General features: G+C 33.3%; 1 protein-coding gene across 3 annotated transcripts in view; it reads left to right on the top strand.

The window, feature by feature from the left end:
• The window catches only part of HBS1L (HBS1 like translational GTPase), an 84,482-nt gene that overhangs the window by 15,647 nt on the left and 52,437 nt on the right, over window positions 1-16,398 (top strand). The window contains exon 5 of one of the 3 annotated variants that reach the window (XM_007452980.1): window positions 1,199-3,385. The exons of the other annotated variants lie outside the window; for them this stretch is intronic. Within the exon in view, the coding sequence (XP_007453042.1) occupies window positions 1,199-2,670 (1,472 nt within the window). The 3' untranslated portion in view covers window positions 2,671-3,385. Of the gene's footprint in view, window positions 1-1,198; window positions 3,386-16,398 lie in introns of those variants that run through there. 3 annotated transcript variants of the gene reach the window in all.

A 16,398-nucleotide genomic window follows, 5' to 3' on the forward strand; every position in this document is an offset into this window, starting at 1 on the left:
CCCTACTTGTTCTCTTTTAGTTTTACAATTAATGCTTTGAAAGAGGCTTTGATTTGATTGAGCTGTTAAGAAAAATGGGCAGAAAATTTTGCATGTTATAATAATTCTTAATTATTATCAATTGATTTTCCAGTTGGTGAATTTTTAAGCTCAATGGCTGTGTTCCCTTCACTCTGTTAAAGCCTGTTTTTTTATTTCCCTGCTTGTTCTTGCAACTAACAGAATATAAGGGAAATAAAATTAGATAACAGCAAGACAGAACACTTTTTGCTTTTAATTATTGGGTTTTTTTTAACTTTAATGGGTCAGGAGATAGAAATTAATAGCCAGACAATATCAAAAAAATCCTTTTATGGTTATAACATTTTATGAATATAATTTAGTTTTATTTAAATATCCTAAGTATTATAATTCTACTACTCTTTCATTTCATAGCCAGATCTTTAATTTTAAATTTTAGTATTTGGGGTTAAATTTAGAACTTAGTCCACAAGAGAAGGGAACCAATTATATTAATTGGTATGATGCCTGTCAGTAGGAGCATGGTGATTTGTTAACTGGGTTGATATTTCTCATAACCTAAAGACTAGATTTTGCCATAGCGAAATTGTATACAGTCTGTTACTATGAAATAAGGGTGATTTTTATGTAAATTTAAATTTTTTTTATTTTTGGTGGGGGGGGTGGGATGCACTTTTAACTGACCAGTAATATGAGAATGAGTCTGTAATGTGTCAACTATATTAATAGTTTATCCCAGATCACAGTAGAAATTATAGGGTATTATTTGTTTGCATGTTTTTAATACATTAAAAATACAGAAGATGAACCTAGTTATTTCCATTGTTTTTTTAAACGTTTTGAATTTGAGACAATCCTGACTATAGTTTAAGTATCTTAAAACCTCACATTTATAAAACTTGTGAAAATTAGAACATTGACTAACTTGGTAATTACCTTTGTATATATCAGTGAACAAGGTACGAAGGTCACTTAAGATGGTTAAAGGAAGGTAAAATCCTTTTTTTTTTAAGAATGTTCGCTTTTTATTAAATAATGATCAAGTGTCATCATGCCATAATCAAAAGAAACATTTAGTAATTAAATGCCTCATTTCATGTTTCCTTTTGGTTGCTGTGACTGTCTTCTGCATATGTGAACCTATTCATCTGAAAATTAATGGCTCTTGTAAGGTAAGGAGTCTTATTATCTTCCTCTGAAGTTTCAGCTGATAATGTTCAAAGCTCTTGTCCTCAATCTGCAAACCATTTGGATTGCAGTAGCAAACCCTTTGATTTTTCTGGCCCAGTAGCGAAATATGGATTATATCATAATTCTTCGGTTGTACCAAGTCACTATTTACTCCATAAAAAAAAGAAACTTGACAGACCTAAAAGTGAAAAGAAACTAGAATCATGTAAGTTAACCAAAGAGCTGTCGCTAGCTGACCTAATTGATGATATGCCAAGAGATTCTTGTAAAAGTCAGCCATCAGTCAGATTATCATCCACAGATAGTCTGGAGAGTCTACTTTCAAAGCGTCTAGATGCTGATTTGTTAAGACCTCATGCATCTGAATGTATTTCCAAAGATGATTCTGCGTTCAAAGGAATACCAGATTTAAAATCCTTGATGATAAAGAGCACAGCACCTAATAACTCTTTATTTATTCAGAATAATTCAGTACCTGATTTGCAAAACATTCCAGTACAAAACAGTTTAGGAAGTTTAAATAATCCTTTGCTCTTAACTAGCTCATTGGAAAATATGGCTGTTGGTAATTTAAATGCTAGTAAAATGACTGAAGTTGGAAGTGTTTCTTCAGTTGAACAAAGCACCAAGAATTGCATATTAAAAAATGACATCTTGCAGTTTTCCCAATGTGAAAGTCCATCCTTAGCTGAACTGTTTCAGGAGCACAAAGAGAACAATCAGAGCCAATGTTCTACTTTATCTGATCTTTGTAACCAACCATCTGCCAGTTTCACAGATCTAAGTTTGGGATCCTTTCCCTTGTCACAACTAGCAAATCGGTATCAGTCTTCGACTGGAATATCAGAATTAACAGGATCTCTGTCATCTTTGGCGTTTTGTAAAGCTTCTCCAACAAGAGACCTTGAGAATTTGTCACTTTCTGATTTGATTGCAGAAACAATTGATATAGATAGCTCTCAGATTAAGAAAGATTCCTGTATGCTCAGTTTATGTGAAATGAGGTCACCTGGAATAGACTCTAATATCGATCTTAGTGTCCTCATAAAAGCCCCAGATTTTGTTCCAAAACCTGTAGTAGACCAATCAATTGCTCCAATACCAGGAACTAAAGTTCTAAGTTCAAAATTAGGGAAAAGTTCCAATTCTTCTGAGGATAATAAGAAAAACAGTAAAGGCTCTCTGACTAGGAAACCACCTTTTTCTGTCTCTTGGACGAAGGCCCTTGCTGCCAGACCTTCAGCTTTTGCTGCAACACTGTGTCTTCGTTACCCATTGAAAAGCTGCAAGCGACGCACCCTTAACCTCTATAAGACTTTTCTTTATAGTAGACAAGTTCAAGACGTAAAGGACAAAGAAATAAGTCCTCTTATAGCAATAACACCATTTGACTTCAAATCAGCATCTCCTGATGACACTGTGAAAGCTAATCAAAAGAAAGCTTTTACTAGAGAATAGTAACAAAAGGAAAACTTAATAACTGTTGTAGAGCTTTTTCTTTTAAAGTCTTTATAGGATTACTTTATATTATGGGATTTAAGCTGTGATTTTTGTATTAAAATTGTCTTAAGTCAGTTGATAACTTCAGTTGATATGTACTTTTGCACTGAAATATTTTTTTTACTCTATCTTCTTTTAGTGATAATTGGCTTTAAGTTGATAGCCTACAATGGGTGTATGTTTACAAAGTGCTTATGGAAACTTGATATTGTGAAATCAAACCGCAGCTATTTTGTTTAAAGCATTCAGCTTTATAAGTTTTTACGATGAGACATTTTCTTTTATAAAATAATTTTGTGCTTTGTTCTTAAATGAAAATGCCACCACTTGGGATTATTACGGTTTAGTGATGAAGATTTTTCTTATGATATGTGGCATAGCATAGCTGAGACTGTATTATATTTTAAAATATTAGTGAAATCATTCCCAGTTTCATTATTTTTCTGCAGGTGAGTACTAAAACTTTTCTATTAGAAAATCTTAAAATTTCTGACTTTTAATAATACTGTGGAGGTTGTTGAAATACATTTTTCATGATAATGAAATGAAAATCCTTTTAAGGGACCATGTACATATTAAAGATGGATTAATACATAAATTATTTTTATACATTTTCAAAACCATTTGTGCTAAATGAACACTTTAAAATAAATATATATAAAGTCTTTTCAAGTATGGTTGCATGTTCTTTGAATAGATAATCTTATCAGATTTCCTTCACTTTTTTTACTATAAGTAATGAAATGTGGAGTTTTCCTCTTTGCTACTGACAGCTTTATGTGCTATAATGACAGTTTCAGCAATGGCAAGCCAAGTAAGAGCTCTTCTAGTCAGTAGAACAAGTACGTAATTCATCCCTTAAAGCAGTCATCCTCAACTAGCAGTAAGAATCACTGGAGGAGTTTTTTTCAAAACACAGGTACTGTGGTTTCGCTCCAGATATGGTGAAATCAGTCTCTGAGGGATGACACTTGGGAATGTGTATTTTCAAAGTGGTCCCCAGTTGATTCTGATGGGTTACTTCTACTTGAGAACTGCTGCCTTAAAGAAATCAGTAGAATGAAAGAAATTACTAATGCTAAGGATAACATTGGCCAACTTGAATTTTTAATTTGTATTTTCCAGTAATTAGGAATACCAAGGAATATTGCTAATTAGGAATTTAGGGTCTTTTGCCTAAGAAGATGCTGTTTTTATATTATTAGTTATTTCTTGCAGGAAAAAATATATAAAATGTTATTTCTTAATGAGAATAAAATAGCTATATTTTCCCAGTAAAGAAATAATTTTATCTCACAGCTACTTTACTATGCGTTTGATAATTTTTTTTGTTTCTTGTTTATTTTCAGAATGACATTCCAGTCTTTTTAGTTGTGTATGATGTTTTTATATCCAGTGTTTTGGTGGGAAAGCTTAAGCCAGCCTATGTCTTCATTGTTCTTGACCAAACACTTTCTTGTGATGTCTTCAGTTTTTGTTTTCAATTGCAGATTTCAGTGCGTATCATTACTGATGCTTAGATAATATAAATCACAGGTTATATTTTATGCTTGATTTTAAAGTTTGAATTACTCCAACTGCTGATTTTGTTTTTCTAGTCTTGAACCTTAATCAAACATTTTAGTAATTTTGAACTATTATTCTATGACTCATCAACTAGGTTTACATAGTGTAGGCAGTCTCTAGTTTAGAAGTGAATTGTATTCTAAGTGTTTGTTTGGAACTGACAATAATTCCTGATAGATTAAATGCTCCACAAGTGGTCCCTTTGCTTATGAATCCACAAATACTTGTTTAATCCATATTGAAGTTGAACAGTGTTACTGTTATATTACCTTCTTTTATAACAAACTAATTTTCAAGTGGAAATATACTTTTTAAACCATACAGCAGATCTTGTAGAGTGAACTAGATCTCCCTTTGTTGGCTGATCAGGATTGTAACTACTATTTATGAGATTTTTTTTTTTTAGGGGAAAAAGTTTCTGTATTACAGGGTGATAGGGAAGGTAACAATTTTTAAATGTCTCCCTATTTCCGTTTTCACGGCTACTGGTTTGTCAGGCGTGTATCTGACATGCTCTTGTCCTGTTGACTGAGATCTCTGAGATTCAGAGACTGGAACCAAGAAGACCCATTGTCCCTTCTACCCTTGGCCATTGGCCCTTGGTAGACAAGTGCCTGCTTGTTCACGGATACGTTCCTAGTGACAGCAATTGTTTGCACTAAGTGCATATTCTGCACCAGCTGCTGTTTATTGACTGACTGCTGTCTTGGTAGCTCAGATATGCTAAGTTTTTTTGGTTTATTTTCCAGTTCAAATACCAGTTTTGAAGTGCAAAGCCATTTTTATTTGCATATGATCAACTGCATTGATAGTTTAGGAATAGAAATAATGTAATTATCTTCCAAATGATATAAAATACAAAAGACATTTAAAATGACCATTTTTCCTCTTCACTGTTTTTGGTTTTTTAAAGAGCTGGTGTTCATAGATGTTTTTCCCTCTCGCATTCGAAAGTCTTTAGTTGACTTTTTTGGTTATGGTTCTTACCGTTAATTGCCAAGAACCAGGGTTTCACTTCTGTACAGAATATTTTGCTTAACTTTTCTTTCTTAATTGTTATATCTTTTTCCTATTTCCTAGTTACTGAACTGGTATTCTAGCCTCTTTTCCTCCCTTTAGCTTTGAATCTTTCTTAAACTTTTCTTTCACCTTTTTTTTTCTCACGTAAATACTAATAACCATTTCCAGCGTGTTATATTTAATTTTTAATAGTCAGTGGGAGGTCATAGAACTAATTGTCATACCAAGGATAAAACTAGTCCAGTGCTTTTCTATATGTGGACCATTGCAAATAAACAAGTACACAGTTTATATATTGAGGAAGAACTATGTATCAAGTTTCTGTTTTGTGTTCACACAAGTGTATATTTACTTGTAAAATCAGTTTTGTGGTAACCTAGAAATTATTTTCTATTACTTTTATAAACAAAGGTAATGCTGACTAGACGGGGGGATTCATATGAATTTCTTTAGTAGTTTTCTTTTATAATTATATAAGGCTCAGTGTATGCAGTTGTATATTGTAATTTTAATTTCTAGGGTGTAAAAGACTTGTTACATTTTGAGAGTATATATACATTTTTGTAAAAGCTACATTGAAATAAATTATAACTTAGAGGTTTTCTAAAATCAGGTGTGACAACATCACAATTTATCCATTAGGATTTTTTATATAGGCTTGATATTTCAGAGTGGTATTTTAATAATTTATGATTAAGGTTTCTGTAAACAAATTGAAAAACAAGCTATGTGGTTGTGAAGACTTTCTTTGAAGATATTTGTCATTTAGAATTCTTGTTTTCCAAAGGGTAGAATTTTATGTTTTTACTTTTTAGGACCCACATAGAAACATTATTAAAGTATAGAATATGGCGACATGGGTAATATTGCAAAGATGGCAGTGGAAAGTAAAAGAATCGATAAAACTACACATTTCTGATGTTGACATGCCTGGTTTATATGACTTAAAGGAAAGTGTCATTTTAGTTATAGGACATGTTCTGAGATGAATAAAGATCTGATTCTCAAATGGGAGGGGAAAATGGGTGCTTAAACACATAATTATATTTGTTGCAGTGTGTGTAGCATGCATGACATTACACTCTCCAGAGATGACATCTTTGTCTTCCTGATCCAAGCTGCCACCTCCTCCTCTGCTTCCTGTCTTTATAAGCAATATCACCATCTTCCAGTTGCTTAAGCCAGAAACCTAGTTAGCATCATCCTTGATTTCTCTCCCTCATTTACTTCTTATAGCTGATTACCAGTCCTATTATTTCTGCTTTATGAATAAGTAAATATATGTGTGTAGATATATAGTTGATTGTTGTTATTTGTGGTAGTTATGTTTTATAAAGTCATAAATTAGTGAACGAAATATGGGAACATTGACTTGGTGAATACTGAACCATTGCTCCTACAAGAAACACAGGGTTAGGTTCCTGTGATCCTCTGGTCACAACATTTTTGTCAGCCAATCAATACATAACCTTGTTTTATGTATGTTTAAAGACACTTTATTTAATATATATTATTTATATATTATTGATTAATTGACATTGAACTCACAGCCAGTAGCACTATAACTTAATGCCTAAACAAAGTGTTATCTAACATGCGTCTTTTATTTGTAAGGCATATTGCAGCTGCCTTGTGCTTAGGAACACTAAACAGTGCCTCAGACTACTCTTGGGGACCATTTTAAACAGCAAAATTACCAACTAACAGCTCAGTATGAAAAATGTGGCAATAAAGAGGTCATGAAAAGGGCGCTTGCTTATAGTATGAGAGCTGAAACAAGAAGGCAGAATGTCACCTTGTTTGACCTCAGCTGGGAACATGCCTGTTGGGCTACTCAAATTTTGTCCTGCTCTGCACTTGTCCACAAGAGACTGCAAAATTGTTGAAATTAATGATTTTTAGTGAGTAGCTGAATTCATGAATATGGAGTCCTAAAATGAGGATTGATTGTACATTTTTTGGCCCACTACTCTTTGGTCTTATTGCTACTTTTTCTCTTAAAGGCTATTTTAGCTTTGCAGATTTACTAAAATATTTAACTGGCTTCTTTACCTCTCAGTTAATTTTCTCCAAAACAATTTCTGCAATACAGCCAGAGTAACTTTTGTCAAACGTAGCTCTAATTTTCTGTTCCCCTATATAAACCCTTTATTTTATAAGACCTTTTATCAAATGGTTTCACTTTGTGTAACCCACTTCCCAAATCTACCCAAGAACACCTACCTGAGTTTCCTCTGCTTCTATAGTACTTTGCCCTTCCCCCTCCATTTCTCCTCCTGGCAATTAGCTCTTGAGGTTGTAGTTTATATTCACTTTACTCCTAATCCTGAGATGGTAAACCTTCATATGTACCCATAATTCACTGTATTCCTTTTAATTACCACCCCATATAAAATCATAACCCCCCCATACATATAGTTCCTTTCCTTTGTAATCCTGCTTTATTGTTCCTCACAACCCTTACATCATCTGACATTGTGTTTGTGTACACAGTTTTTATCTGTCTTCCTACTGCTCCCCAGTCTCCCCCCACCCTCCCACGCAATTTCTACGAATGTAGGATTTTTATGTGTTTATTGCTATATTCCCAGCTTAGAATACGTCTGGCACATAAATGTAGGAAAGGATTTTTAAAGTAAAAAGTAAGTCCCACTCTTAAATACTGTCCCACATCTTGTTCCCTAGAGGAAGCTGTAAAACCTAAAAAAAAATTCTTTTATATTTTTCTAGAAACTATTTGTATGTTACACATATCAAATGTATATATATCATTACACAAATGGGAAGATACTAAACACTTCAGTGTCTATATCACTTAGCAAAGTATATTGCAGATCTTTCCTTACCAGTGTGTAGAGATCAATCTCCCTCTTTTTAAAAGCTGTGTAGAATTCCATAATATGTTTGTACGTTAAACAGCCCCTGTTGATAAACATTTTAACTTGCTATCACTAAATGATCCCATAATGAACATCCTATGTTTCTAGAAATTGAATTTCTATGCCAATGAGTTTATACTTTAAAATTTTTTTTTTTTTTTTTGCGGTACGCGGGCCTCTTACTGTTGTGGCCTCTCCCATTGCGGAGCACAAGCTCCGGACGCGCAGGCTCAGCGGCCATGGCTCACGGGCCCAGCTGCTCCGTGGCATGTGGGATCTTCCCGGACCGGGACACGAACCCGTGTCCCCTGCATCGGCAGGCGGACTCTCAACCACTGCGCCACCAGGGAAGCCCTATACGTTAAAATTTTTGATAAATACTGCCTAATTGTCCTTAATAGCGGCTGTGCTAATTTCCTTCCCACAAGTTTATGAGTCTTTTTGTTCAGATTCTCACAGATAGGATTACTACTCTTTTTGGTGTTATTTTCCTGATAATTGGAAAATATTTTTTCATTTATTTATATGTCTTTAATGAGTGAGGCTGGCTGCTTTCTCACTTATTTAAATCTATTTGTATTTCTCCTCCTTAGAACTACCTATTCCTAATCCTCACCCATTTTTCTGCTAGCTGTCTTTCATAATGACTTATAGGAATATATATGTGTGTGTGTATTTAATATATTCAATTTTTATATTTAAATTCTAAGAAAATCCTTTTGTTATATGCATGGCATATACTTTTTCTTACTTTCAGTTTGTCATCTTTTAGATCATTATTTATAAGACAAATTGTTGTATAAAGTCAAATTGTTGACTTTATTATGTTCAAATTTACTAATCTTTTATGGGCTTTTGTTTGAAAGTTCTACTTTACTACAAGATAATTTAGAAAAATTATTTCTTATATGTTTGACAGTTTCTCTTTTTTAATTTATTTTTTTAAACATTTGAGTGTTTAGTCTAGCTGCTATTAGGGGATAAGGTAGAAATAGAGTTTTTCTGCCAATGTCTTTTCTTTTTCGATGGCTGGATTTGTCACAGTTACCTTTTGTTGTATTACACATCCTTTTTCTTTTTTAACCTGCTTAGAAATGCCATCTTTGACATATGCTAGATTCTTCTCTTTCCATCTATCTTGTCTGTTTTGGGTCTCTGTACTATTCCATTTCTTTTTCTTGTTCTATGCCAGTATCAAATTTTTAATTACTGTAGCTTTTTATTACTATTCGTTTTTAAATATTTTATAGGCTGCCTTATTTTTTTTTCTCCTTTTTCATAGTTTTCCTGAATTACCTCACGTGGCTCTTTTTCGCACATGAGCTTTAGAAACAACTTATCAAATTACTGAAAAAAATCTAGTTCTAATTTTTATTGGGATGTTTAATGTTATCGAAATATTTTTGGAGAAAAAAATGAACCATTTTCATAGATGTAAAAGGCTTTAACATTACACTATTAGACAGTAAACATTACATTATTTAAATAGGTTTTCTAGTATTGGTCTACACTGGAACATTCCTAATTGGTCATGGTGGTTTATTTTAATGGGATGGATTTTATTTGAAAATATTTTATTTAAAACTGTTCTATCCATAAAATTTACAGGTGTGTGTGTGTGTGTGTGTGTGTGTGTGTGTGTGTGTGTGTTGGCAGGTTTTGGTTTCTCGTGGTTTTATAGAGAGCTTAGAAAGTTTTCCTGTATCCTAAAATAATTTGAAGAGCATTGAAATTATTTGTTTTATGCTAGGAATTATCTTTCTCAGTATTCTAAGGTTAGTTTTGGAAGTTTTAGTTTTCTGAGAAAACTTTCCATTTCATCCAGGTTGACAAATGTATTTGTTTAGCATTGTAACAAACATTGTCTTACTATTATTTTAGATTCTTCTATACTGTGGTTAAATCTCCATTCTTATTTTAAATATTGTTTTCTTTCCTCTACTTTCCCCCTCTGCCTGCTCTTTTTCCTCTTGAGTTTTACCTTGTAATTTAATTTTCTTCCCCAAAGATGGGCTCCTAAATTGGTAATTAGTTCTACTGGTTTTAATTCATTAGTTTGTGAGTTTATGACCTAATCTCTTCTATTTTTATTTTTCTACATTTCTGAGTAGAACATTTAATTTAAATACATTAAAATTTTTACCTTAAAAATTAATATTAATTTTTGAAATTTCAAACACAGATAATAATATAACACTCATGAACCCACCATTTAGTTTCAACAGAAGGTAACATTTGCCACACATACGTCTGATCTCTCTCTCTCTCTCTCTCTCTCTCTCTCTGTGCTAAGAAATAAATTGTTAGATTAGAATCCAAGTTCTACCCTTTCCTTGTTCCTCCCCAATCCCTTGAAGTTGATATGCATTGTTTCTATTTTCTCTTGCTTAACTTTTGTCTCTGTAGTTATTGCTTTTCTTAGGAATACTGTGTTTGCTGTAGCATATGGGTTCTTTTAGAGTTACTGTATTTTCTGGATAATCCACAATTTAATTTTGATTTCCTTTTTAAGCCAAGAATCTTTTTTTTTTTTTTTAATCCCAGGTTGTGGTGGGATTTTTGTTTGCTATTTTTGTTATGATTACTGGTTTAATTGTACTGTTATCAGAGAATATGGTCTGTACCTTTTACTCTTTGAAGTTTATTGAGTTTTTCTTTGTGGTCCAATGTAGTTTTATAATGATTTCATAGGCCTCTGTCAAGTATACGAATTCTGTCTTAAGAAACCAAGATATGATATATTTCTGTTACTTTTCAAATTTTTGTAGAGTTCAGTATTCTTACTTAAATTCTGTTTCCTTGATTGGCTATAGGCAGAGAGGTAAGTTAAAATATATCTTATTGCATAAACGTTTCACCCTGTACATTTTGATATACGATACCTGATCTTTCCGTGGATTTGAAATTTTCATTAATATAAAGTTCCTGGTTTGCTTGTTTTATGCCTTTTGCCTTAAATTCAGTTTGTTTAACTTTAATATCATGTTTGCTGCTTTCTCTAAGTTTTATTTGTCCATTCTTTTTGCTTTCAGTGTTTTGAGTCACTTTGGTTTAGTTGCGTTTTCTATATTTGTGTGTAATTTGGTTTGTCAGAGACAGATAGTTTTTTCCCATTTATGGCATTGATAGGATGGATGTAGTACCTTCTGTCACTTAAAAAATATGTTGTTGTCTTTTATATTTATTTTAATATATGGTCTGTGTTTGTTTTGACTTTGTATATACCCTTTGATAACCTGGAAATATTGTAGTTTATCTTTTTGTTTGTCTGTTTTTTAATTTTATTTTATTTTTGGCTGCGTTGGGTCTTCGTTGCTGCACGCAGGCTTTCTCTAGTTGTGGCGAGCGGGGGCTACTCTTCATTGCGGTGTGCAGGCTTAGTTGCTCCACAGCATGTCCGGACCAGGACTTAAACCAGTGTCCCCTGCATTGGCAGGCAGATTCTTTTTTTTTTTTGCGGTACGCGGGCCTCTCACTGTTGTGGCCTCTCCCATTGCGGAGCACAGGCTCCGGATGCGCAGGCTCAGCGGCCATGGCTCGCAGGCCCAGCCGCTCCGCGGCATGTGGGATCTTCCCAGACCGGGGCACAAACCCGTGTCCCCTGCATCGGCAGGCGGATTCTCAACCACTGCGCCACGAGGGAAGCCCCCTGGCAGGCAGATTCTTAACCACTGTACCACCAGGGAAGTCCCTATCTTTATAATATAATAACATGTTACCATTTAAAAATTTTGCCAACTTTAAACAGTATGTATGTGTTGATCTCTCATGACAGATGAAGAAATTAACACACTTATACTTCACTTCCTCTTTATTTCTCATAATTTTTGTTAATATTTTAAGTTCTTAGGGAAAGTATTTACCTTTACACCTTTTATAATATATTTAAACTCTTAACTGAATTAACTTTAAACAGTTTTTTAATGAATCCTGGCTTTAAAAGTTGAGCTCATCAGAGTTATACTTTTTCATACTTGACCTCTTCTCTCCCTTTATCTCCTAATAGTTGTAGTCATTATATACGTAGTGCCAAGATTTATAGCATTTTCTTAGATTCTGTACTCAAAATTTCCTTAGTTTTAAACCAGCCATAGTTATCTTAAAATTGATTGGTTTCTCATGATTAGGCCTCTGTTTATCTCTTGTTCGACTTTGACATCTTTTCCACCTCTCACCTTCCCCTACCCCCAAAATATACATGTTTGAAATATTTCCCAAATCACTGAATGTATGAAAATGATTCCGTGACCTGTATCTGCATTATAAATAATAGTTCTTGGTTCCTCTTTCTTTCCTGGAAGGCTTTGCAGACATTGCTGTATCATTTTCTATTATTATATGTTGCTAGCTAGCCCATTCCACTGCTTCTAGTGTGGCTTTTTTTATTTCTGTAAGTAGTTTTTTTTTTTTTTAATCTGTATTTCTTGTGAGCTCTGCTGGCTTACTTTTCCACTTTTTCTTCTGTTGTTTTTATCATCTTTTCTTTTATCGTGTGTGTGTGGTATGTTTTTTGGGAAAAGTGGGATAGAAACATCTTTACTTTGTCTCTTTAACTGGATATATCTTTCCGGCAGCACTTGATTAGATTAAATGCCCCTATCAACTGTGAAACTAGATTAATTTGAGAGGCTTGTGAATAATTTCGTTCTGGGTGTGTGATATGACAGACCTTGTTCCAAAGGTTTAGATGCTTAGGTATAATAATTCTACTGTCCATATCAACATGACTTTAAAATGACATACCATTGAACAGTCTAGGAGAAAGTTTCTTTTATTACACTTACTTGGAAAATTTTTCAGTATTTTTAGAAATTTGAATGAGAAATTAATATCTGTATGAAAATTAACCTTTTATCTTATAAGTTAGAACTCTTTAATTTCTAAAATGATGTATTAAATGTTTATGTGTCTCCTTAACTTAGATAACGTTTTAGTTCATTTTATTAACATATACAGTATTGAAAGTAACCATTATAGCAAATACAAATAACCTTAGAATGGGTTATCGTATAATTTTGTTATACATTCATATGGGTGAACTGCTAAAAGAGTGTATATTTAGGGGGTAAAATCGTGGGACAATCTGTTTTCTGTTGGTATTTTCCTTGCCACCTTAAACCTACCAAGGGCAGGGGGATTCATTGCCAAAACTGTAAAACTAAGTAACATAGACTCTTGGGTTTTTTTCCACAAAAAATCCAGCAATTGAGATACACATAGTAGTATTGTTTGAAAGGAAAATTCTGGGCAGAAAAATCTTACTATTTATGGTTTAAAATTTTATGATTAGAAGAGAAACTTGGAAGAGAAATCGTTTTCGACAAAATGGATATTACTGTGTGAAATGAGGTTTAACTCTTTTGATTTCTGTTGAGTCTTTTTCTAATGTTGGGTTTATTTTGATTCTTTTAGAAAAATAGTTGATCTAAATAAAAGTAAACATTAAAGAAAAAATAGTTGGTCCACAAATACGGAAAAGGAATCATGTGTAATTTAACATTTTGGGGACTTCCGTGGCTGTCCAGTGGTAAGACTCTGCGCTTCCACTGCAGGGGGCATGGGTTTGATTCCTGGGGGTTCAATCCCTGGTCACGGAACTAAGATCTTACATGCTGCGCAGTGTGACCAAAAAAAAAAAAAAAAAAAAATTAACATTTTATATGGTTCTTAAAGTTGATATTTCCATTTGCCTCACAAATAAAGTAGCCAATAAATGTTTATATTAATCATATCATTAAGAAAATTCATTGTTTAAAAGCGTTGGAGGCTCTGGAGAAATATACTTTAATACTGGACAATTCAGGTACTATTTTTAATTAATTAATTTATTTTTGGCTGCATTGAGTCTTCATTGCTGCACGCTAGCTTTCTCTAGTTGTGGCGAGCGGGGACTACTCTTAGTTACGGTGCGCGGGCTTCTCATTGTGGTGGCTTCTCTTGTTGTGGAGCATGGGCTGTGGGCGTGTTGGCTTCAGTAGTTGTGACATGCGGGCTCAGTAGTTGTGGCACAGGGGCTCCAGAAGGCAGGCTCAGTAGAAAAGGAATAGTAGAAAAGCCTGCGGTGCGCGGGCTTCTCATTGTGGTGGCTTCTCTTGTTGTGGAGCATGGGCTTAGTTGCTCCGCGGTGTGGGGGACCTTCCCGGACCAGGGCTCGAACCCATGTCCCTTGCATTGGCAGGCAGATTCTTAACCACTGTGCCACCAGGGAAGTCCTCAGGTACTATTTTTGCTAAGATTTGTCTTGAGTAGTATTGATTTGCTCATACTGTTTAGAAACCTATTATGCATCATTTTCCTTTCCCTTTGAATTTCATCATTTTTCCTTCAAATGAAGTTTTTTCATTTACAAAAAATAAAGCCTAATTTTACATAATGAGGATATAGTTATTTGCTAGCATTGTTTTGCTAGTTTTGTACTATTAATAGTCTATTAAACAAACATCATACAGTTTATCTGCATAGTACTATTTGAATATCTGTAAAGTATTATTTGTGACTATACTCAGATGATGATTATCATATTCTTGCATCTCAGTGGCAGATTGTTCCCTAGAGAAGGTACAAGAAATTAAAGATAAAGCAGAGTTGTAAACACTTGGAACAAGTTCATTTTTTTTTAACTTGGTTATTGTGCTGTATTTGTCTCTTTCTTCAACATTACCTGAGTAACTAAATAGGAGTGATAGTGATGTTAGATCTTTAAGAAGAGATGTAACCTCTTTTTTCTCCCTTCTCCGGTCAAATATATTATGAGATTTTTATCCTTATCCTGGAAATCAAGACTATGATTAATTTGAAAAGTCTGCGTTACAAAGAAAAATTATTACTATAGGATGTTATGAACACTTCTGAATCTATTATGTATGAACTTTTCAGTAATGTACTTAAAATATATTATTTTGCTTTAATCCTTTTTTATATAGAGTTTAAAATAGCTATATTTAACTACAGTTTTTCTGATGTCCCCTTTTAAATATATTTTTCCTTGAAAAATATTTTCATTAATTTTTCTGTCACTGAGTAATTTTATTAAAGCAGTTAGAAGAATTTTATACTTGTACATAAAACTTTAGAATTGACTTTCTGCTTTAAAATTCTGTGGGCTTTTGAAAGGAAGTGGTTTATTTCAGTGAAAAAAAGTAGTTCAGAATGTTCTCAGATATGTCTTAAGATTCTCTTTGTGTATACACCTACACTGGAAAAACTGAAGCATTAATTGCTTAATTTAAAAATAATTTGCTTTAGACTCTCAAAACAGCTTATCTTCTTCGAATAGCCAGTACCAGATAAGAATTGCATGAATGTTAAATGTAGTTTTCTTTTAATCCTAATTACCTTGCTTTTTTTAAAACCATAGAAATTATAATCAGATTACATATATTTGTATATACTTTCTTGTTTCATTCCCAGGCAATTATATATACTTTTTAATATTTTTTGAGTGCTTGGCATGTGCTAAAGAATTGCTAAGTATTCAGCAAGGGATTAGGATTAGAATGGGAGCTGATAATACAATTCAGTTTAGTCAACATTTACTGCATGTTCGCTTTTTATCAGAAAAATGTGGTAGCCATTGAGGACATAGATTTAAGCCCCAGACTCTTTCTTAGAACTTTATAGTAGCCCCTCAGGGGCTAAGTCTGGTTTAATAGAAGCACCAAACATAACCAGGATGTTTTCCCTCTGAACAAGTTGCCTGTTTCTTTTTATTGGCTATGTGTAAAAGTATTCTGTTCTGGGAGCTGCTACTTCTCAAGGGAAGATAGGGAAGTGAATTAATACATTGAATGTAAACTTTGTGTCAGGCTTTGTGTATATTTTATTTGATTATGAGAATCTGTGAGATAGGTGGAAGAAACTCAGGCTCATATGAAATAAATAATGTTATTTCGCACAGCTAGTAGAGGCATATTGTAACTCAAACTGAGTTCTTTTGTACTTGGAAACCCCTTTTAAAAATTTTTTTTAATTTTAATTTTTTAAATTGAAGTATAGTTGATTTATAATATTGTGTTAGTTCATCACCCTTTTCATTGTTATATATTACTTGCAACAAGTTTTTATACTATAATAACTCAATCTTATTTTGTATTTGTTGGTAAGTATCTTACGGATAAAATTAAATCCCTTGTTAGGGAAACCAGCTTTATCATTAGTGAGGTACTTAAAAATTACTTTCAACTATTTTTTCTGCTGGTATTACTTACAGACTTCGGCATTC

Source organism: Lipotes vexillifer, unplaced genomic scaffold (assembly GCF_000442215.2).
Source record: "Lipotes vexillifer unplaced genomic scaffold, Lipotes_vexillifer_v1.1 scaffold155, whole genome shotgun sequence".
NCBI lineage: Eukaryota > Metazoa > Chordata > Mammalia > Artiodactyla > Lipotidae > Lipotes > Lipotes vexillifer.